The 24,431-nt window shown below is 42.9% G+C and overlaps 1 protein-coding gene across 3 annotated transcripts; it reads left to right on the forward strand.

Moving 5' to 3' along the window:
* The first annotated feature begins 1,421 nt into the window (after positions 1 to 1,421).
* Positions 1,422 to 18,273, forward strand: EMP3 (epithelial membrane protein 3 (MAM blood group)). 3 transcript variants are annotated; one of them, XM_089480296.1, is made up of 6 exons: positions 1,422 to 1,590; positions 4,911 to 5,320; positions 8,944 to 9,032; positions 16,012 to 16,114; positions 16,235 to 16,375; positions 17,489 to 18,273. In XM_089480296.1, exons 3-6 carry the CDS (start codon positions 8,955 to 8,957, stop codon positions 17,656 to 17,658), a joined length of 492 nt encoding a protein of 163 aa, XP_089336422.1. In that variant the 5' UTR covers positions 1,422 to 1,590; positions 4,911 to 5,320; positions 8,944 to 8,954; the 3' UTR covers positions 17,659 to 18,273. The 3 variants fall into 3 exon arrangements, with proteins under 3 accessions (XP_089336422.1, XP_089336423.1, XP_089336421.1); XM_089480297.1 differs by lacking the exon at positions 4,911 to 5,320 and having other exon boundaries at positions 8,947 to 9,032; XM_089480295.1 differs by lacking the exon at positions 4,911 to 5,320 and having other exon boundaries at positions 1,424 to 1,590.
* The last annotated feature ends 6,158 nt before the right edge of the window (positions 18,274 to 24,431 follow it).

Below are 24,431 nucleotides of genomic sequence, written 5' to 3' on the forward strand. Positions count from 1 at the left end.
ATCTTGGATTTTAGAGTACAATGGGCCCTTGGTTCCAGGACCTCCTTTGGATACCGAAATCCATGGATGCTTAAGTCCCATTGAATACAATGGCATAGTAAAATGGCATCCCTTATGTAAAAGGGCAAAGTCAAGGTTTGCTTTTTGGAAGTTACCAGCTTGGGCATATAAACCTTGCTCTTTGAAAGACAGCCAGCATGGCATAGCGGTTTGAGCGCTGGACTATGAATTTGAAGATGACGGTTTGATTCCCATTTCGGCTATGTAAACCCCTTGGGTGACTTTAGGTGAGTCACACTCTCTCATCCTCAGAGGAAGGCCCTGGCAAACCCCCTCTGAACAAATCTTGTGAAGAAAACCCCATGGTAGGTTCCCCTTTGGGTCGCCATAAGTAGGAAATGACTTGAAGGCACACAAGGCACACACACAATCCCTACCCTGGGATTTTTCTTGGCAAGAGTTGTTCGGAGGAGGTTTGTCCTTGCCTTCCCCTTAGGCTGAGAGAGTGTGACTTGGCAAAGATCGCCCAGAGAGATTCATGGCCAAGCTGGTCTCCAGAGTCATAGACCCAGTGCCCAAACCACTCTGCCACACTGGCTCTCCTAGGGGTCTAGTGGGGAATGGGACCCAGAGGGAGTAGTTGTTATTGTTGTTGTTGTTGTGTGGGTCGGAAAAAGAGAAAGGCAAGGCGGAGAAGAGTGGTGGGTCACTCTGCCTGTCTTCCCTGGAGATGCCAGGGCACAGACTGGGCACACTGCCAGGAGAGAAAATGGCAAGGAGGAGGAGGAGAAAGAGGAGAAGAAGAGGATGAGGAGCAGAAGAAAGAAGGAGAAGAAAGAGGAAGGGGTAGAAAGAAGGAGGAGGGAGAGGAAAAGAAGGAGAAGGAGAAGAAGGAAGAGGAGGAGAGGAGGAAGGGAACGAGGAGGAGAAAGAAGAAGAAAGACGAAGGAGAAGAAAGAAGGAGGAGGAAGAGGAGAAGAAGAAAGAAGAGAAGGAGGAGGAGAAAGAAGGAGGTCAAGGACAAGAAGAAAAATGAAGGAGAAGAAAGGAGGGGGGAAAGAGAAGGAGTCGAAAGAAGAAGAAAGAAGGAGAAGAAGAAGAAAGAAAAAAGAGGAAGAGAAGGGGGAAAAGAAGGAAGAGAACAGGAGACACACTCTACATCTCCCCACACAAACACACACCCCAACAACACCCAGAGAGATGGGGGGGGGGGTGGATGGGTGCCAGGATCATGTGCCCAAGGAGAGCCGGGCCTCTCCCCTGGTGACCCACCCTTCCTCCCCCCCCCCCCAAATCTCGGTTCCTTGGGGCCCCATGCCAGCCACGCGCTCCCTGGACCCACCCACGGGGCCAGATGCCAAGGGCAGGGCAGGGCTGATGGGGGGGAGAGAGAGGGAGAGCAGGGCTGAGAGGGGGAAGAACTAAACGGGGGGAAGGAGAAGAGAGAGAAGGAGGAGAAGAAGAGGAGGAGGAGGAGGAGGAGGAGGAGGAAAGGGGTGAGGAGTCAGAAGAGGAAAGTTCAGCAGCAGCAAGAAGAAGGGCAAGAGCCTCCCCTGGGTGCCACACACCGGTCTCCGTCTGCCCTTCCAGGTGGGTACCTTCCAAGGGGGATAGCGGGCACAAGACGAACTGGGGGGGAGGCAGGAAGGGGGGATCCTTGGGGAAGAGAGAGAGGTTTGGCGCAGAAGGCAGACTGTGAGGATCCTGGTTTTTTTTTGGGGGGGGGGGTCTGATCGGTTAGGAGGTTTCTTTTTGGGGGGATGGGCATCGCTTTGACGCATCAGGCTGTTGGAACTGGGCAGAAGGGGGGCACTGAGATGCCACAAAACCATCCCTCTCTCTGCAGTGGCCAGCTTTTCTTTCCATAGTCTCTGCCCTCCAGAGGATGGGTTGGCAGTACCCCCCTCTTTAACCCCCCCCCAACACCATCATCCATTTCCCTCCAGGAGTGTTGATCACACTGCAGAAAGAATCCGGCGTGACACCACTTTGATTGCCATAGCTCCATGCGAGGGAATTCTGGACATTGCAGTGGGTTGTGGCACCAGAGCTTTGCAGTGGATTGACACCAGTTTGATTGCCATGGCTCCATGCGAGGGAATTCTGGGCACTGCAGTGGATTGTGGTACCAGAGCAAAGCAAACCAACTGCAATGCCCAGAATTCCCTCGCATGGAGCCATGGCAGTCAAAGTGGCATCAGCTCACTGCAGTGCCCAGAATTCCCCCCCCTCCCATTGAGGCATGGCAGTCAAAGTGGTGTCACACTGGATTTTTTCTACAGTGTGGACGCAGCCCCTACTAGACAGTAGATGGCTCCTCCATTTCATCCTTGCCACTCCTTGGCCCTGCTTGGTTATCCTTTGAGGGCGATGGTGGTGACAATGCACCAGAAACATTTATTTTCCTTTTTAATCGAAGAAGCATACTCTTCCATCATTCCTCACATTATAAGAAAGCTCCCTCAATGGGACCCACAAAACCTCTTTCCCCTTCCAAAATCCATCCACTCTCAGTGTTGGCTCAAATGGAGACTTCAATTCTTTAGGCCTCTTCAAGCTGGCACATGATGTTGTTGCGCGATGTATGGCAACCATAAAGCCAACCTATCATGGGGTCTCCTAGGTATGTTTCTTCAAGGGGGAGATTGCCATGGCTGTCCTCTTAGGCTGAGAGAGTGTGACTTGCCCAAGGTCACCCAGTAAGTTGACATGGAGTGGTGTCGCTTGCACACAAACATGGGTTTGTAGTTGGAAGAGTGAGAGACATGTTGGAAATCGGGAGGCCAGAAATACCGCTCAGATCTTCAAATGTCCAGGAAGGTTGCAGTGGAGAAACTGAGTGAGGCCTTATAGGGAGATACTGTACATTTCCCCCATCCTTGGTCTTTTGTCATTTCCCCTCTGTCCATACCCTAAAGGCACCTGATTCCTGACTGATCTTGGAATCTAAGCAGGGTCAGCCCTGGTTAGTCCTTGGATGAGAAACCACCAAGGAGTACCAGGTGTTTTAGGCAATATTTCAGAGGAAGGAACTGAAAAACCACCTCTTGAGTGGGATTCAAAGATATAGCCGTGTTACTCTGTAGAATCAGTATGTAGAGAGATCTTGTAGCACCTTTTAGACTTACTGAAAGAAAGAAGTTGGCAGCAGGAGCTTTCATAGACTTAAAGTCTACTTCCTCAGATGTATATGCATCTGAGAAAGTGGACTTTAGTCTATGGCAGCTCATGCTGCCGACTTCTTTCTTTCAGTCTCAAAGGCGCCAGAAGATCTCGCTACACCTTGTGAGTATTCCTTGCCTAAGAAGCCCATCTGAAATTAATGGTGTCACCATAAGTCGACAGGCGATTTGAGGGCATGTGCACCAGACATAATTCACTGGCTTCGCTCTCCTTTTTCTGCTCCTTCAGATAACTAAACTCAGGGCAGATATTTTTAGGGTGTTTTCACACAGGAAGCTTAAAGCAGACTTACTGGATCAGCCTACAATTTTAAAAAAATGTGAAAACCCTTGTTGGGTAAATGTTGAGTTCTCCTCCACTGCTGGCAACACGTGGCAGGAAGGAGAGGCCAGCAGGACTCAATGCAAAGGAGCTTGTAGAAATAAATGGCATTTCTAACAACAGGTTTAAGGCAAATATCTAATAATATGCATTAAAAGATATAAAAAAATACATTAGCTTCAGCAAAAATAAGTGACTAGCATAAACTTTTATGGACTCCAGCGATGGATGAAGTGGACTAGAGTCCCCAAAAGTCTTGTTTTTTTGGTCTCAGACGTGCTTTAGGATTTCTTTATACTTTATTCTGCTGTAAGAGACTGTGTTTGGATAAGAATTTGTACTTTATTGAAAGGTAGGCTGAGAGTTCAGTTGTATGTGCATGGCTTCAAAAGCTAAGGCCCATTGAAAATGGAGGCCGACATCCAGTCGTTCATCCCAGCTAGATGAAAATCGCTTAAACCAATTGTTGAATGGTGAATCAAAACTTTGGTAAATCGATTGATCTAATGCAGGGGTAGGCAACCCTTTTGAGCCGGGGGCCGGGTTGCTGTCCCTCAGATACCTGGGGGGCCGAAGCCAAAAAATAAATAATTAAATATTTTTAAATAAATAAATAAACCGGGACAAATGTAGGACAAAATTTTCAAATGGAGGGCACTTTTTAAATAAAAAATGGAGGACACACGAAAAAATTTGCTAATTTTTTAAAAAATGTTAAGATAAATGCATGTTTCTGAGGCTTCTATAGACAATTGCCCCACCATGCCCCTCATGCAAGATGCCAAAGGCCCCGGCAGCAATCGGCGGCAGGACCAGGCTGGGGCCAGTCCCAAGGCCTCGCCGGGCCGCATCTGGCCCATGGGCCACAGGTTGCCTGCCCCTGATCTAATGGATCTATTCTCGAGAGATTTGGGTTCAGATTTAGGCATATGTCTAGATTGTGGTGAAGTTCCTATCTGGATGACATTTCCCAGAATCCCCTAGCCAGTATGGATTCTGGGGAAATGAATGCTGTCTGGAGGGTTCTGAGGAAAGTAGTCCAGAAAAGGGAACTTTGTCAAGCTCTGGCCATGTGTTGAAGTGTTTGGGGGAAGGTTGGAAGGAAGGGGGGATATCCACAAATGGGGCAAAGATACTGTCCGTATGGTGTAGTGGTTTGAGCATTGGACTGGAGAGCAGGGTTCAAATCCCCTCTTGGCCATGAAAATCCACTGGGTGACCTTGGGCAAGTCACACTCTCTCAGCCTCAGAGGATGTCTATGGCAAACCCTCTCTGTAGAAACTTGCCAAGAAAACCCCATGATAGGGTCACTATAAGTCGGAAATGACTTGAAGGCACACAGCAACAAACAACCACTGTCTTTGAGTAGAGCTTAATTTCAAATATTCCTCTGCCTTATTTTCAGGATCACCCCTCACACCCAAATCCTGCATTACAAGCAAACCCAATCTTGGAAAGTCCCGTGACATCTCTGCCTTCAGAGACTGGAGGGGCTGCCCTGGGATGGAAGGATGATTCAACCCATCCACACCCCTCCAAAAAGCATGAATTAGAGAGCGTTGTTCGGGGCAGGAGCTCCATTCTGTGCAACCTCTAAATATAGCACGGGAACAGTAAAATGTAAATGCTGTAGCATTTAGGGGGAACTGGAAGGGCGGAGAAGGTGGAGATGTCAGTTTGCACACACCCCACTTGTAAACATCTGGATCTGCTTCTAACTCAACTGCTGAATAAGTATTTTAAGACTGTGCAGTAAGAATGCAATCGGAGGCAAACTTTTCTGGAACAAGTAATCAAACTCAGTGGAGCTTCTGAGTAAGCAGGCTTTGAATTTGACTTGTACAGGGATTCCCCACCACCATTCTACGAGTTCATTATACATTTACAAACCTTTTATTGTATGTAGAGAGTTCCTGTAGCACCTTTGAGACTAACTGAAAGAAAGAAGTTGGCAGCATGAGTGTTCAGACTTTTGTCTACAAAAGCTCATGCTGCCAACTTTTTTCTTTCAGTTGGTCTCAAAGGTCCTACAGGATTTCTACATACTGATTCTGCAGACTAACACAGCTATATCTTGAAACATTATTTTGAGCTTATAGTAATGCTGTTTTTACAGTCTTTCTGATGAGCTGTGGTTTGATCTAGCTACTCCATTCTAGTCGTTTCCTTTCTTTGAGCTTTCATTGCCTAGCAATGCATCCTGACCCTGTGTGTGCCTTCAAGTTGCCTGCTGACTTATAGCAACCCTATGAATTTCATAGGGCTTTCTTAGGCAAGGAGTACTCAGGGGTAGTTTTGCTAGTTCCTTCCCCTGAAATATAGCCTACAGCACCTGGTATTCCTGGGCAGTCTTCCATCCAAGTACTAATCTAAGCTGACCCTGCTTAGTTTCCAAGATCAGATGGGATCTGTTGCCTTTTTAAGGGTATTTAGGCCTGTCTGTTCGTTGACAATATCATCCTGAAATCTCATTGACCTGGGGCAATTTCACAAGAAATGAAAGCTTATCAGCCTGGAAGGCATTGTTTGCACAAGTTCCTTATATCAACCAGTAAGCACACTAGAACTATTTGGAAAAAGAAGGTCAGACAAAAGGAGTAATCTAGGAGGGGGTTGAGATTCTCCAGTTTTTGGTTCAGGGTGACCAGATGTCCTCCTTTTCCAGGACATGTCCTACATGTCAACTTACTGTCTGGGAGAAGTTCCAAAATGTCCTCCTTTTTGAGCACGACTAAGAAGCATGGATTTATATTTATCTTAGTGCCTTTAGCTTTTATTTTGTAATGCCCTACATTGTACAGTGCCTTGTCCTCCTTTGCGGTTATGACATCTGGTCACCCTGTGTTGGATAGCAGCTTTCGTTCGGCCTTGCCAGCATAGCCAATGATGAGGAGTGAAGGGTGTTGCAGACCAAAAACATCTGGAGGGGCCCATCTATTTTATCCTCAGTTTACATATTAAGGAAATGTGCATGCACACAAATGCACACAAACACACACACACAAGCATCACTTTGCTGCACTGAAAAGGAAGCAGAAAGAAACGAAACAACCACGTGGTGGATGATAAAATCCCCAAAAGCAACCTTGATGTATCCTTCAGCTGTCCTTTAGTTTAGTATCCTGTTGGCCCATCTTGCTAGTTTTTCTTCTCCATATTATTACAGTACTTTCATAAAATGAAAAGCTTCTTTTTCATTCACTTCCCCTCCTTTATTTTTTGCATGTGCAAGTAAAAAAGGATACGGGATTCCTTATTTTTCAGTGCTAGCACAGGCCTTGAGTTTGAGAGGACAAGTCTGTGTAAATAGATTATATGATGGTAATAGATCTAAGGACTAAGGGATTCACTGGGAGAGGAATGCATACCTTCCAACTGTCCCAATTTGGAAATGATAGTCCCAATTAATCCTCTGCTATCCCACTTTTTCATGTGGTATTAAAATGTCCCACTTTTTCATTATTCCTTCTACTTTCCCCTTCAGATTACTTCAGTTGATACAAACTGAGTTCAAAATGCAAAAGTAGTTTTCACTCAATTAATTCAGCAGGAGAGAGAGAGAGGAGAGGAGGGGGCAAAGTGTTGTCCTTCCCAATAGACTCAGGTTGCATCCGCACTGCAGAAATAATCCATTTTGACACCACTTTAACTGTGCTATCACTCAGTGCTATAGAATTCTGGGCATTGTAGTTTTGTGAGACATTTGGCCTTCTCCGTCAGAGAGCTCGGGTGCCACAACGAACTACAAATCTCAGGATTCCATAGCATTGAGCTATGGCAGTTAAATGTGGTGTCAAACTGGATTATTTCTGCACTGCAGATGCAGCCTAAGGTAAAAGCAAACTACCACAGCCTCTCATTGCTTGTGTGTTCTTCCTCATTAATAACTTAAACCATCTTGGCCATACTTTGATACTGCTTGGCCAAACATGCCCCAGGTTTCACCTGTAAAATGTTGGAGGCTTTGAAATGGGATTTAATGGTTTGATTTAGCACCATCTAGAAGCCAAGATTTGTGATGCTTCTGAGATGGAGCTTTTGGTAGAGGGTAAAGGATTAAATTGCCTAAATCCAATTATTTTCCCAGTTTGAGTAAATCCTTTCATTCAGTTGTTAAATAGTAAATCAACACTTCTATGAATCCCATTGATTCAGTGTGTCAACTCTAGTTCAGACTAGCAGTTGAATTTGTGTCAATGTTTTTTCTAGATGGAGAAAGGGCAATGTTTAATCTGAGCCAGAATTCAGCCCAAGTACCTATTTTCAGTGCCAGGGCTCATCTAAAAACACTGGACTGTTTCATAAATCTCCACTTTTTCTAATATTATTTGTTTAAAGTGTACATTGCAAGCTGAAAAATGTAAAGGCAACAAATGTGTGTTTGAAAGTACACATGTCATGCAGGTACTCTTGTTGGAGAGCAAGAATTGACGATGGCTCCTTTTGAAGTGTATATACGTGGTGGCAAAATTTAATCTGCTATGGAAATATCTTAAGGCCCCCAATGAGTACCCACATACAATTATTTCTTTTGCTACTGTACAGCCACATGCCACCCAAATGGGAACCTTCTGTCCTGCACCACCTCTATGCTTTAAAAGAAAATGTACAAAATTACCACTTGGAAAAAGAGTAAATTGAGCATTTGTAATACACACACACACCCCTCTCAGATTCCTAGGTTGCAACTTTCTTGTGCATTTTTCTCTGTTCTCTAGTTTCTCATCTACTACTATGATTCCTCCTTTTGCTGGTTAACAAGCCATTTCAGGGCCCCCTCAATGGGGTTGAAGAGGGGTGGGAACAACACAGAAAGGCTGTTGCTACCTCCACCCCTGGCTTGCCCATTGCTCACGTGACTTTATAACATCTGGATCATATTAGGCAAGGCCTAAAGCCACAGGAATGTGAGCCGAGTAGATGAGTCCACATCCTAGCTTCTCTTCTGTGTGTTTTCCAGAGATACATTACCTACAGCAGAGGGGATCCAGACAGCCTGGGACAAACCCAGTGAGGTCTGGGTAGTAGCTGATGTTTGATAGGAACCTGAGATTGAAGATGTGGGAGTCCTATGGGAGGGAAGCAGAAACTACTGAGTTAAACAGTAGGACTCAGGACTCCAGGGTTCTCTAAATGCAGTTGTGAGCTGTGGAAGAAAAAGAACTTTTAACAGATAGGATCCTCAGAGAGTTAGATTTACTATGTACTTAGAACCAGGTGGGAACCTGGGGTTCTGGATTCGTCAGGGGAGAGCACTGATGCCTAGTTGCTTAGACTGAAATTGGGGGGAAATTCTGGATGAAGGTGGGGGTTTGGCAACCTTGTAAAAAGTTTCATCAGGTTGATCAGGTTTTCGTCACCCATAGCCCTGAGATTGTGAAAAAAAACCAACCCATCTTTCTTTAAGAGTTTAACGTTGCTGTTGTTGTTTTCACCAGCAGGTACCAGGATGGGCTTTCTCCTCTTCGCAGTCACAGCCCTCCATGTCCTGATTCTCATCTTACTCTTTGTAGCCACATTGGACAAGGTGAGAAAGACACATGCTCCAGCTTTTCCAGTTTTGCATCTTAGTTGCATCTTTTGCATTTTAGCCTAGAGCTAGGAATTAATATTATAAGTAGTTATGTGGAGGGAGAGGATGAAAGCATAACTATATTACATCCAAAGTTAATACCATAAATGGAAACATCTGTCTGTCTGTCTGTTTAGTGCAACAAGCAACATTTTTTAGTTATTTTTAGGGCATTTGAGGAGCAATTTTGAGTGGCATTTTTCAAGTTGTAAGCCATTATTTTCCAACACTGAGGGCTGTTCAATCCAGCCATTAATGCCAGGCTGGGGGCAGAGTCGGGCATTGTGTCCACATGAGGCATGCCCCAACTCCGCCCCCCAGGACACCGTGACGCTGCACGCCACTCTACATGGCACACGGTGTCATGGTGCTCCTCTGGCGCTGCGTCCATACGATGCTGCGTCCATTTATGGCCAAACAAGCACCTTCAAGCCACAGCGCCACAGTTATTGCGCCCTTTCCGGGGCGTAAAAGGGAGCCGCTTTTGCAGCTCCTTTTGTACCCTGGAAAGGCCAGATCAGGGCCATGGCGTGCGGTTGCTGCAGCCCCAATCTATCTAGGAAAGGGGCATCATCATGCTGCCTCTTAGGGACTGTGTGTACAGCCCCTGAGTCCTCCCCCCAAGACAGTGAATAACATAACATGGAACTTTTCAAACATTGCAATGGGTAACATCAGCAAATTACTATTCTTCTCCATATAGTAACATCCTGCTGTTTTAGATGACAATGACTCTTATCCCCAGCCCCAGCTGTCTGGTGCTAAGGGAAGGTATAGCCAAAGCTGTATCAGAGAAAGGCTGGGTCAATGTCTTTGGAGTTAATTCCTCCCCCTCCAAAACAAAACACAACAAAACCACCCCTACTTTATTTGGCTTCCTGGTGGCCTTAGCAAATTGTAATCAAAGGATGGTAGATACTGTTATCTAGTTTACCATTTCAGTTGGTATATAAAAATAAGCAGCCAATCTGTCTATGTATGACATACCCTTTTTATTGTAGCATTATCTTGTGCTCTTTTGAGAAAGACCAAGGATCCACAGCCTATCTGTCTACAGGGATCTTTCACAATGCTTTTACTGCCAGGCGATGCCAAATTTATTACAGAATAAATACATCTGTAAGGGCTTTGGTCAGTTCTGGCATTTGCACATGGTCTGGAGAACAGACTCCCTTGCCCTAACCTTGAAAATGCAGACGTGGGACCTTCCTGCTTAAGATAACTAGGGTGGCCCCAATGCTTTTTGTAGCCTGAGGAAAGGCAGAAAATGGTTCCCTCCCCATGAAGTCAAGACAGAGACTACAAATTATTTTGGCACCTGAAGCAGAAAATATCATGAGTGTCTCTCTTCTTTCCTAGTAGCACAAATGTAACGGTGATAAATAACTCCTTGCTGTCTTTTTATGACACACCTCAAATCTGTTGCTTGGTGTGTCTGACTCACTCTTTCTAGGGACAGAGCCAGGCCTCCAGAAAGTTGCTTCTCATTCCACATGCCAGAGTCCAGTATTTTATATATAAGCAAATACAAATACTATATACACACATACAAGCAAGCTCTCCAACAAATCTTACCATCTAGAGCAAGGCCTACCATGCAGGATTATATACCCACAGCACTCTTGAAAGATGCTTTGTTTAAAGACCTTCTTGCCTAATCCATTTCAAACGTATCATAATCTCTCTTAAGAGACGGCAGTTGTTTGCATCTCCAATAAGGAGTTCCATTATCTTTGGGGATATAAAGTTTATCCTTTGAGAGAGCTCTCCCATAAGATAGAGAGAGAAACTCTTTATTCAGGAGACAAGAAATCACTATTGCTTCTTCTGTAGAAATACCTAGAAATGTGTGAGGCAAGAAAGAGGAGACACTCTTTTTCCTCAGCACCTTTTGAGGTTTGCCTCTTTTCTTTTCTTCTGATCTAAGGATATATATATATTTTTAGTTTCCTCCTGCTGCATACTGATCCCAGGATGATAATCATCTTCAAATATTTGAAGGGACATCATATAGAAGATGGAGCAAGCTTATTTTCTGCTGCTCCAGAAACGGGGGCTGCACCTGCACTGCAGAAACAATGCAGTTCGACACCGTTTTAACTGCTATGGCTCAGTGCTATGGAATTCTGGGATTTGTCATTAGCCTTCTCAGTTGGAGAGCTTGGATGCCACAACAAACTCCAAATCCCCAGATTCCACAGGATGGAGCCATGACAGTTAAGGTGGTGTCAAACTGCATTATTTCTGCAGTACAGATGCAGCCTAGCACGTGAATGGAGGCAAGAAAAGGGATTCCATCTTAACATTAGGAAGAACCACTTTACTGTATGAACTGTTCAGTGGTGGAATAGACTGTTTTGGTGGATGGGGGTGGACTCTCCCCCTTTGAAGGTCTTCAAACATAGGTTGGAAGGGGATCTTTTAAGAGTTTGATTGTTGGGCTAGAGTTTGATTGCTGAGTTGGCGTGTTGGACTCTAGGACTCTGGAGACTAGGGTTCGAATCCTGGCTCGGCCATGAAATTCACTGGGTGATGTTGGGCAAGTCACATCTCCCAGCCTCAAGGGAAGGCAATAGCAAATCTTCTCTGAAAAAATCTTGCCAAGAAATCCCCACAATACGGTCAGGCTTAGGGTCACCATAAGTCAGAAACCATTTGAAGACACACAATCACCACTAGTTGTGTAAATCTGCATGGTAGGGCCTGAGACTAGATGACCCTTGTTATCCCTTCCAACTGTTCTATGATGAGCAGCAACAACAGCAAGAAGGAAGGAAGCGGGAAAACTTTCTGTGCAACATTTCAGTCATAATTCGATTCTTGCAAGTCTTAATCTGGCAAATCTATTTGGCGTCTTTTTGACTCTTCCCATCCAAACTTAAGATACATGGGTTTTATTGTTTTCTTTTCTTTCTTTTTAACTGATAGCTGTGCCAAAGGCTCCATCCTGAGCCAGTGTTGGGGGCAGATGTGCAATTTATTCCGCAACTGTGTCTGTGTGTACTTCCTTGTCTTCATTAAGTCCTGACAAGTATTTCCTGAGAGTTGACAGCTTGTTCAGAATGGAACAGCATGGCTATTAACATAAGTTATGGGTTGTACTGCAGGCATGAATTTGGCTTCCGCTTGGCATAGACAATTTACATGTATTATTATTTTTAATTCATTTAATAATTCAGACTTGATGTCATCTTTTTGGATCCCTCCTGCCCTCCCTTCCTGGAAGCAGCAACTAACAGTGGAACCCTATGCATGCACATTTCTCAATGTTTTAGGCTCCATTTGAAGCAGGAGCATCACATTATGGGGCAAATATTGGGTCACTGTCTTCACGGTTACTTCCTAAAGATAGTCTAAGGCCAGGGGATTTGCAAAGAAGGATTTGTAAGCCAAGGAGCTTCATACTTTTCTCCACCTGTCAACTCTCCCTTGGGATCCTTTTCCTTGTCTGTCCCATCCATGCATATTTTTCCCCTATGCAAATTAGAGAAAAAGAGCTTACACGGAAGAAATTATATCCATGTGTGGAATCAATAAACAGGGAAAGGGTTAAAATGCTTCTTATACCTTCTATCTGCCCTAGTTTGGCAGGGACAATCCTGACTAATCCTCTGTCATCCTACTTTATCAGCTGCTTTTAGTGTCCCACTTTCTCTTTCCTCCCACTTTCCCTTTTTCCTCAGCTTACTTCAGTAGGTGCAAACTGTGCTTAAAGTGCTAAAATAGTTTGCAGTCAATTAAAACAGCAGGGGGAGAAGACAGGAGGGAGCAGAGTCTTGCCCTTCCCTGCAGGTTCAGGCAAAAGCATATTAAAAAGCATTAATATCCTTTGCCATCTTGATCACACTCTGATATTGCTTGGCCACATGTGTCCAGGTTTTTAGCTGTGATATGTTGGAGAGCATGTTTTTTTCCCCTTCCACTAACTGATTTTTATCTCCAAAATCCTTTTCACACTACCTAGTTTTAGCACTTTGATTCCAGTTTAACTGCCATGGTTATATCTTATGGAATCCTGGGATTTTTAGTTTGATGAGGCACTACAGTTCTCTGGCCAAGAATTCGAAATTCTTCTCCCTAAAATCCCAGACTTCCATAGGATATAACCGTGGCAATTAAACTGGAATCAAAGTGCTATCATTCTGTTACATGAAAGGACCCCAGTTCTGTATTTCTGCTTCTTGTGAAATGCATGTTTGCCAATGTAAGTGTGTAGTTCCATTCAGAGATAGGAAGTAACCAGTTACAGTTACAAATAACAGTTGCGTTTAATCAGTTCCTTTCCTTATGTTTTTTAGGGTGCAAAGAAGTCAGATTTCAAAAGTAGCACAGAAAGTAGAAGACAAGTTGCTTGTCAAACAGTTTAACTTTAAAAGGTAGTGGGAATGAGACCAAATTTAAATACCTTAAGGACTGCTGCAAAGAAGAGGGTGCAGGCCTGTTCTCTGCTGGCTCAAAGGGTAGAATTAGGTTTAATAGTTCTCAGTTACCAGAGGGTAGATTTCAACTGAACATTAGAAGGAATGTCTTGACAATGATGTTTATCACACTATACTCTTAAAGTGCTACTATTCCACTTTGACTCCTCTAGCTGCCTCCTGTTGCATTCTGGGATTGGCAGTTTTAAGGAGGGGTATTTAGAATTCTCAGGCAGAGAAGTTCTCTGCCTGAGAATTCTAAATACCCCTCCTTAAAACTGCCAATCCCAGAATGCAACAGGAGGCAGCTAGAGGAGTCAAAGTGGAATAGTAGCACTTTAAGAGTATAGTGTGATAAACATCAATGAAAGTAGTTCAGCAATGGACCCAATAAGCTAGAGAGGTGGTGAGGTCTCCCCCTGTAAATGTCTTTAAAAAGAGGCTGGATAGCTATCTGCTGGGGATGCTTTAGCTGGAGGCCCTGCATTAAACAGAGGGTCGATCTGAGGACCCAAAGGACCTCTTCCAACTCTTGTGATTGTATGATTTCATAGTACATTTAAACTTTTAGCTTTTCTATCCTTCCCTTGAAGTAGGAATCACTTTCCTGTAGGTCTATGTTAGGAGCCCTGCTAGGGATCTGTCTATAACCCTCTCTAAAAGAGGCAGTCACTTTGCCAAAATCAATGAGGGGTCTGAATTCAGACAGTTTAAAAGCAACACAACCCCTGCATTGTGTGCTGCTGTAGCACAATAGCTAAAAGACTGAGTTTCACAGCAGGAAGTCTGTCCTTCTTATCTCACCCCAGCCATGAACTCATTAAGGTGAACTTAAGTTTTCTTTCTCCCTTAATGTTCAGCCTCCAACTACAACAGATGGATAATAATGCTGGTTGACCTTACAAGGTTGCTTTTAGCCAAGGCTGGAACATGATAGTGTGCCCAGAGTGCCAAATTGAATTATTAATTGGTGGAGACCTAAAATGTGCAATACTGTCACAATGAGACAACCCCATGTTAGAATCACACAGATGCATGAAACAGAGAACTGTATTTTTGTGTCAGTGTATGCTCAGTCTCAAATCCAGGTTTGCAACCATGCTATAGCAGAAAAGGCCTTAAAGAAAGGAACGTTCCCATGCTATAAGCTATATTCAAGTATCATCAATGCAGTGGAATTAAGCAAGCAGGGAAGAGAGTGGACTAACCCTACCCCTTTCATTGCTGCTTTCCTCATGTGAAAAGTTATTTTTGTGAGGAGAGAGTCCTCTCTGAAAATGGAGGCTTTCCTCACCAAAACGCTGGGTTTCATATGAGGAGAAAAATGAAGGAGGAGATGCAGGCCTAACATGCTCAGTCCCTGACTGGATTTATAACACCTGAATAATATTTATAACACTTGAATAGGGCTATGCTGTCTGTTGCTTTCAGGTTAGCATGCAAACCACTATAAACCATTAGTCTTTTGAATTGTCTGTAAACCATTGGGGTGCATCTACACCAGTGTTTCCCAAACCTTGGTTCTCCGGGTGTTTTGAACTTTAGTTCCCAGAAGCCCTAGTAAGCTTGGTCAAGTCAGGAATTCTGGGAGATGGCAGTCCAAAACATCAGGAGGACCAAAGTATGGGAACCACTGATCTACACTGGAGAAGTAATGCAAGTTGACACTGTTTTAACTGTGATGGCTCCATCCTACAGAATCCTAGGATTTGTAATTTTGTGGGGCACCATCCCTCTTTGGCAGAAGGCTAAAGACATTATGCCAGGATTCCATAGGATGGAGCTATAGAACTTAAAGTGGTGTCAAACTGCACTATTTCTTCAGTGTAGATGCACCCTAGGTTAGACCTGTCCACAGAGGCTGCAGTTTTACACTCACTCTCTTAGAAGTAAATCTTGGAGATGTAATGGGTCTTACTTTTTAGTATACAAATATAAGATTATACCATAAAGCAGCCCTCCAGATGTTACTGAACTCCAGTTCCTGGCTTTCCTCACAATTCTGAATGCTGGCTAGGGATGATGGCAGCTGCAGTCTTGTAATATCTGGAAAACTGCATAGTCACTAGCCTTTCTGTACCATGGCAACCTATACGAACTGTTATTTTATTTATTTATACCCCACCCCCCCATCCTTTCCCCAGTACTAGGACTCAAGAAAACTTACAAATAATTAAAAGCAGAACAGATTAAATACATACCAAAAATAGGCTATATATTTGTGTGTGTGTATATATGTGTGCGTGTGTTATTTTAAAACAGTAAAATAAGCTATAGAGTGAAAAACATTCTAATTCATTAAAAGGCAGGATATGAAATTTTTAAACAATTATATAATAAAAATTTATAATACAGTATATAAAAAAAGTTGTCTATTTTGTGTCCTACAAAGGGGATGGGGAGACAGTGTTCTACTGTGAAAACAGTTCTTACTTGCTGCTGCAGTTCCTCCCAGATAGGCATGGAATACAAAATCTCTTGTAACTCTCATTCTTCTCATTCTCCCTCTCCTTCAGTCATGGTGGGTGCTGCCTGATAAGGAAACAGTTAACATCTGGTATGATTGCTGGCAGCGAAACCACACAGAAGGTTGGGTTTGTCACACAGTGTCTGAAAGTGGTGAGTATCTAAGATGCTACCATGTGTCTTCTGAGAAGGACAATGATTGTATTAATACCTATTCCCTACGTTTGCACAGTTCCTTCCTGACTAATTTTTTTTCTTAATCCTTCCACCCAGCATGGCTTCAAGCAGTCCAGGCCTTCATGGTTTTAAGTCTTCTCTTCTCCAGTTTTGCCTTCATTCTCTTCATGTGCCAGCTCTACACCATGAAGCGAGGAAGCCTATTTTATGCCACTGGAATCTTCCAGCTACTTACTGGTGAGGGGCTGTTTTGGTGGTTTTCTGTTAAGTTGCAGTATACAGTTGGCTCTCCGTATCCATTGATTCTTGATCCACGGATTCAAGCATCCACATCTTGAAAATATTCAGAAAACAGATAAATTCCAAAAAGTGCACCTTGATTTTTCCATTTTATATTAAGGGCGCCATTTTACAGTGCCATTGTATTTAATGGGACTTGAGCATAAACGGATTTTGTTATCCATGGGGAGTCCTAGAACCAGCAGATATCAAGGGCCCACTGTATATTGTTGTGCAGTGGTTAAAATGTTGGACAGAGATTTGAAAGATCTAAATTCAACTCCTTGCTGAGCCATGAAATATACTGGGATATCCTTCACACACCCCAATCCAAAATGTCCTGATTTTGCAGGGATGATCATGATTAAATCCTCTGTCATCCCACTTTTCAGTTCCTTTTAAAATGCCCCAGCAGATATTGCTTGGCCACACATCTCCTGGTTTTCATCTGTGAAATAGTGGAGGGTATAGACCTTGAGCTAATCCTATATACCTCACCCTGACCTACCTCATAGGGTTTCAACAAGGATAAATGGAGCATAGAAGAATCATATACTTGACCTCTTTTTTGGGGGGTGGAGTGGGATGGCATATAAATGTAACTGATAAATTTAATGTTGTTTTTGTGTGGCTTCAAGTCATTTTCTGACTTATGGCAACCCTAAGATGCCCCTGTCATGAGGTTTACTTGGCAAGATTTATTCAGAGGAGGTTCACCATTGCTTTCCTCTGAGGTTGAGAGCATGTGACTTGCTCAAAGTCACCCAGTGGGTTTCATTGAATCAAAAAATGAGAAGTTTCCTGGGGAAAGAGGGAGGTCTGGCATGAGGAGAAGGGGCACAGTGGATTATGTTTCAAAGGATGAGCAAGTAGATCTACCTTACACTCAATAGCACCAGTCAACCCATTATATTAGTACTCTGGGGGGGATGTACCTATACACCTTGGTGCAAGCACTGGTGAGACTTGCCTCCCCCAGCAAATTGTCATGTATTATTGCTAATGGATACTACTCTACAGAAAGATGGAACCAAGGATACACTGCTAATTTTCAGATGCATTTTTCCCCAGCTTTCTCCGTGTTCACAGCTGCATTGATCTATACTATTCACGTGGATGAGTTCCAGCGTGGACGAATGCCAGGTGGCTCCTTTGGCTACTGTTTTGTGCTGGCATGGCTCTCTTGCCCCTTGGCTCTTATCAGCGGAATCATTTACATCCACCTTCGAAAAAAGGAGTGACCCTCAACTGAGAGATCTCTCCAGTTGCCCTGAAAAGGGACCCTGCTCTCCTCTGAATTTAGTTACGTATTAACTCTTTTGCTGTTTCCGAAGGCATTCATGGCACAAAATCCTACACAATGCGTGGCTTGATCCACTGGGGTTATTGCATTGTGAGCGCATCACCTCTGTTTTGCATGTTATCATGTACTTCACATGATAAAGCAAGTTGAAGGTGTGCCGTCTTTCACTGGGCATTTCCCTGGTCTCTAAGATATTAGCATGCACTACGTATGTGAATTGTTTGCTGGCAGAATGAAGTGCCACGGTAATCAGGGAACATATCTCTATTGTTCTCCAGCTAGAAATGGCTGCTTTATTCCTTTTTTTAAAAAAAAAATATGTAAATGATACTAGAGAACCAACTTTTGCTTTTCCAAATTTTCAATTTTTGTTTATAACCTAATATTCTGCAGTGTGGCCAACAATATTTTGTTGCCAGCAACCGACTTTACTTTTAACATCTATTTTTTTTTTTAAATGTGTAGGCTGAATGGTTTATTTCTGAAGTATTTGTTTTCAAAACTGAAATGTGAAAATGTTTCCCAGATTTTAAAATAAAACAGAGGAATGTTATATTTTTATTATATATTACTTGGATGCTAAAATATTAGGTGGCCTGTGATGTAGGAAACCAATATATTTCCATATAAAGCCCTGAAATGTTTTAAAGTTTTGGAGAAGAAAAGGAGGAGAAATGGGAATGCTGTGTGTGCAGCGAAGTTTTTCATAAACTGAAAATCTGAAGTAACTATCTTGTTTCTTCACTGTTGAAATGTTATATTTGAAGAACCATACTTTGTGATGATAATACAGGTCAAATTGGGCTATAGAATATTCATAAAATTGCGTTTCATTCTCTAAATTTGAAACCGGTAACGTAAGGGTGTTTTACATATGACATTACAAGCGCTTTAAAAACAACAGTGTCAGTTTAGATATCTTACATGTTAATAGAAGTAGGGTTCAGTTCAGCAAGAGCAACCTAAAAATGTAAGGAGAGAACAATGTGTATACATTTTGCCTCATGAGGGAGCCACAGTTTGCTGTAACTCCCTATTCACTGGCTCCTTAGTGGCAAAACCAAGTTTGCTTCTGTGTAATGTGTGAAATAGCCCTGAGAATGATGATATTCTGTCTATGTGTGTTTTGTTTCCTTTAAATCATAGACAGAGGCAACAAACGTCACTATTCCATTTCCACTTTGCATTCAAGCTAGCAACTGTTTTAAAGGTGTCTCCCCACTCTTTCCCTCCAAGGATGAGCTGGTGCAGGCAATACATTTGTAAAAAGATGGCACAGGATGGGTAAATGAACCTCCTCATTTCCATTCCACTTCTAAAGCTGGGGAGATCCTACCTGCCTCTTCCTACAGACGTCCCCAATATATAGTGGCTTCCAGACATGTTGGAGTACAACTCCCTTCATCTTCTACCATGGGTTCAGTTGTAATCTGATACAACTAGAGGGCACCAAGTTGGGCAAGGCTGGCCTAGTAATTACACGCACAAGTGTTATTAACATTTGATTTTGCTCTTCCGGTTGCCTTAAGCGGGCAGTTTGCTTCCTAGTATCGAAACGGGTTCCTTCCATGACATGTCTGTAACCGAAACCAGTATTGTAAGTCCTGACTTCCCTATAGTTCCCTTTCATGGCCTTTTTATATTTTATATGCATTTTAAGAATAAAAGTCATAATTCAAGAGAGCCATGTCTTTCTTTCTTTCTTTCTTCATACTTGGAATGGCAGCGTTTTATATATACTTTTCCTTCAAGTAATGTATAGTTGACCCTCCACATTTGCGGCTTTGGCTTTTGCAGATTTGATTATTTGCGGTTTTGATAAATGTGTCCTCTCTAGGAATCTCCAGATCCTCCAGCGCAACTGTGCCAGAAGTTGGCCATAGAGTTGTGCTGGAAAACCTAGAAGGTCCTAGAGAAAACACTTCTCTAGGCATTTGTAGGTCCTCCAGCATGACTCTATGATCAGTGTCTGGCAGATGTTGACCATAAAGTTGCAGTGCAGGAGCTGGAGATTCCTAGAGGTGTTGTCTTATGTAGTGGTTTTTTATTTATGCTTTTTCCACATTCATGAAGGTCCTTTACCCCAACCACAGTTCTCCTTCAGAAAGGAGATATGCAAAGATGTATAGTAGTGTAGGCAACTTGGGACCCTCCAGATGACTGTTGAACATGGCCAGTGGTGTGGCATGATGGGAGTTGCAATCCAACACCATCTGGAAGGCCAAAAATCACCCAACTTGATTTACTAGGATTAGAATCACAATAATCTGTTTATTTGCAATATGAGTAGACGAAGCAGGTATTGGTACAGAAGCAAGTATCTTATACCAAATGCACAATACTCTGCTTTCTGTAATAAAATCGCCCTCTGGCAGAAACAATTTTAACACTTTTATAACCTGCATTCCAAATTGCCATTATTTATTCAGCCCTTCCTTGATCCAACTCTGACTGGGCAAACTATATTTTATTAATCATTACACTTTAATCTTTTATTTATGACATTTTCATTTTTCATTTAAGTTTCCTCTGCCAGCTGGATTCTTTTCAAAACAAAGTAAGTATAGATATTTCTGGTATTTGTTTTTTTGGTTTTTTTAAAAAATCTACATGGAATTGGGACAGAACTGACTTGGAAGATGAGAAAAAGAGGAAGCCAGTGGAAACAGGCTTGACAGAGCTTTCTGTTCTCTCTGATTGTAGTCTCCTCCGGTCCTCTCTGTGTATTCGTGTTTAAATAAAAATGCAGCTTAATGCCCATTAAGGGCGCTAATTTACCATCTGGTGAAACTGAGATCTGGGCATGTGAAAGAATAAATATTTAATCTAATTGAAATCTGAGTTTAACTATCTACCCACCACCAAGGAGGCTTGTATTTTTGTAATAATAAAAGCAACAGTAGAAATAACAGAGCACAGCCAGAGAGAGAGAGAGAGAGAGATGCACTAAGTTGAGAAGAACAGAAGAACACCAGCAGAGGGCACAAAAAAGGTTGATGGGTTGGTTATCAGGTATTCCCACGATGCAGAATATTGGTATTTTTGAAAACATGTTTCTAGTCCTCAAGGAATTTAAAAAAAGAAACATTTTTGAAAAATGAACAAGCAGCATTAAGGGGTGAGGTTGTGATCTTTTCTGTTCTTTATTTCTGTCCATATGCTGTTCAGAGCAGGAGAATTGTGTTGCCTGAGATGCATGTGACCCTTGGCACCCCAATCTTGTTTTTAACATTGTGTGTGTGTGCTTAAAAACACTTTTCCAAGCTGAAAATAACGTCTAGGGGGGCCCAGTGCAACCCATCAAAGCTGTTTACGGACGCAGCATCACAAAAAAAAATCTTGTCTAAAAGTTATCAGGAGTGGCTTCAAGTTGCTCAAAATGTCACTTCCAGTTCCTGGCAATGTTGAGGTCGGGGAGGTGCTGAAAGTGGCTCTCCAGTCCCTGACAAGGACTGGCCCTAGTATAAAAAGTGGAGATGGACGCAGTGATACTATTGACTTGCCATGGCCAGGTTTCTTATGCTTTAATTTTTACTTTCTACTGCCAGGGAAATGAAGACTAGATCCAAATCTCCTACCTTAATACAAACAGCTTCAAAAGTTTGGTGTCTTGGGAAAGATCTGTGTAAGCAGATGCAAGAGATGGGTTATTATCTGGCACTTTCCTCTTTCACAGAAAAAGCCCTGTGTATGCAGTCACACATAGGGGTTGTTCCAACCTACTGCTTATTTTCAGCTTTCCAGCACTAGTCTGCTTGGGGGAAGGTGGAGAAGTCAAGAACTTTGACTGAATGTTATTACAGAACATGGACAAGGGCTCTGAGCTCAACTGTTGCTGTTAGAAGCATTCTGCTAGAAATAAATTCTTGGAGAGGGCATAAAAGAAGCACAGGGATTGAAAGGAGGTGATGCATTTGCTGGGAAACATTTAAGTGGCTGTAGTATAAGAAAGTTTAAGGAACAGGCCAACCTTGACTGCCAGGACATCAGAGCATATTGTGAACTTGCCATGGTCGGACAACTTGGTTCTGGTGACTCAGATTTGCAGACTTATTGGAGAGCAGCCAGTTTAACTGAATCCATTTGTTAAATATATAGGCTTGCTCATCTTCCTTGTTTTAAATAACTCAGATTTCCATAAAAGAAATCTTAATTCAACATAGACGTGAGAAACACTTACCCTCCTGGTACTTTTGGATTACAGCTCTCATCATCCCTAACCATTAGCCATGGTGGCTAGCGATTATGGAGGTTGGAGTCAAATAATATCTAGAGGGCCACAGGCTCCCTATTTCTGAAATCCACAGAAAACTGGCATATTTATTAACAGTAGACACTCCCTACAGATTCATGCTAAACCCATGATCCAGTACTCCGTGAGAATTTTAAGTCTTTGAGGGGCCTATTGATGTAGGAAGTAAAATAATTCTCATTTTGGAGAACTTCAGGGAGTTGATAGTAACTAGTAGAACAAAAGCAGTATGGAATATTTTAATCAACATTTGTCAATCCAAAGAAATATTGTACAGTTTTATCTTTGGGCAGTGGGATTTTTAAGGCAATAATTCTGTTTAGGGAAAGGAAGAACTCCTATAGATTTTCTGCCATAAAACTAAGATGACTACAGGTCTAATGCAGATTGTCATTTTTTAATGGAAGAAAATGTGCAATATAGGACTGAGCAATTGCTAAAAGGAAGCCATACATCAGTGGTAGAGTATCTGTTTGACATATAGGTCTGCAGACCTAAGCGGCATCTGCACTGGTGAAATAATCTGGTTTGACACCACTAATGCCATGGCTCAATGCTATGGAATTCTGGGAACTGTAATTGGTTGTGGCACCAACTACAGTTCCTAGAATTCCATAACATTGAGCCATGGAAGTTAGTTATGTCAAATCGGATTATTTCACCACTGCAGAGTTTTCATGTAAAGAATCACAGGTACCAGGGTTGGGGGGAAACTGTCTATAATGTTGGGGAGCTGCTGCCAGCCAGATGTAAAGAGCTGGGTGAAAGGAATCAACAAACTTGACATATTTACCTGTGGCAGAATATTATCAGGGCCCTATTCCTCATTGGTTTACTCTCATAAAATTCACCTCAGGGTGTTGCCATTGTTTTAGGACTCCTATAGCCTTCCAAATGTTGAAAAACAGCTCTCAGCATTTCTGCTGGCAGTTGCACTTTGGAAACATCAGATCCTTACTTTTCCGGCAGAAGTATATTTTGCAAATGCCATGTCACAAACCAAATAAATGGGTTTCAGAGCAAAGCAAGCCTGACCCATCACTGAAAGTGAAAATGACTAAACTGAAGTCATTGTGCTTTGGATATATCTCGGGGCAAGATGACCCACAGCAAAAGCTAATAAGGCTTAGGAAAGTAGAAGCAGGAGAAGAGGAATCTTAGATTGTAGAGGGAGTGACTCGGTACAAGAAGCCAGCCCTAAGTCTGCAAGACCTGAACTGGGCTGTTGACAACCACAGCTCTTGGAGGTCTCTCATTCATTGGAGTTTATCAGACAAGGGAAATTGGAAGTATAATCCAATGGCAATCTGAATGCAATCATGGGGTTTAACATTATTGCATGACAACCCACTACACGCAAATTCGGGCAATGGGAAGTCAGTCCAAGCGCAATCATCGGGTTTCACATTATTGCGTGATAGACCCACATGCAAATTCAGGCAATGGCATGCTATTTTTGGGCAATGGGAAGCCAGTTCAAACGCAATTTGCATTCACATTAATTCACTGAACTAGCGAATTCACATGAATGTGTTCTGGCCCCACTTTCTTTTCATTCAAAATTAAGAGAAATTCCTCACGTGTGATAAAGTCCATTGTGTCCCCATTAACTGGAGGTAACCTGAAGGCAAACAGCAACAAATGTGTAATCATGCTAAGAGGAGTGAGGTTAGACAGGGCCTAGCTCTCCTTCTCAAGGACACTTGAGACCAAGAACCTGTGGGGTGACATAGAAAAGGGAGATCCCAATCCCTTTTAATTGCAATGTGGAAGAGGGAACTCTGCCTGAAAGCTTGTTGTTGCTGTTGTGTGCCTTCGTTTCCAACTTATGGCGACCCTAAGGCAATCCTGTCATGGGGTTTTCTTGGCAAGTTCCTTCAGAGGGGTTTTGCCATTGCCATCCTACAGCTGAGAGTGTGACTTGCCCAAGGTCCCCCAGTGGGTTTCTATGGCTGAGCCAGGATTTGAACCCTACTCTCCAGGGTCATAGTCCCAACACTCAAGCCACTGCACCACGCCGACTCTCCCATGCAAGCTATGCCTGCTGAACTCCCTCTTCCACAAAGTGATTAAAGGCACAAGTGCCCTGTCCTCTTGGACAATTTATCTCACCGTGAAAGTGATGTATACACTATGGCTGTCCCACTGCTCAGTTGGCTGCAATTAGATATTTCATGAAAGCAAAGAACAACATTGTTAAAGGTGGTAAATAATCTCCCCACTAACCACTTGATTATGGTGTCAACTGTTAGTCTGGACAATTGTAAGGGCAAATCTTCTGGCTACCCATAACAGTCTGGGCAAGTACAAGTACAACGTCCTGCATTAAAGTCCCAAGGAAACAACGGCCTTAAAGACCGTAAAACCATCCATCCAGTTGGCAAAGGTGTGCTCAGCAGGATCCACCTTTGGCTCATGCTTTGGCTTCTTCGTGGATGTAACAGCTACTGCTTCTTTTC

Source organism: Sceloporus occidentalis, unplaced genomic scaffold, assembly GCF_023333645.1.
Source record: "Sceloporus occidentalis isolate IW3139 unplaced genomic scaffold, rSceOcc1.0.p SCAF_14, whole genome shotgun sequence".
In the NCBI taxonomy this organism is placed as follows: Eukaryota; Metazoa; Chordata; class Lepidosauria; order Squamata; family Phrynosomatidae; genus Sceloporus; species Sceloporus occidentalis.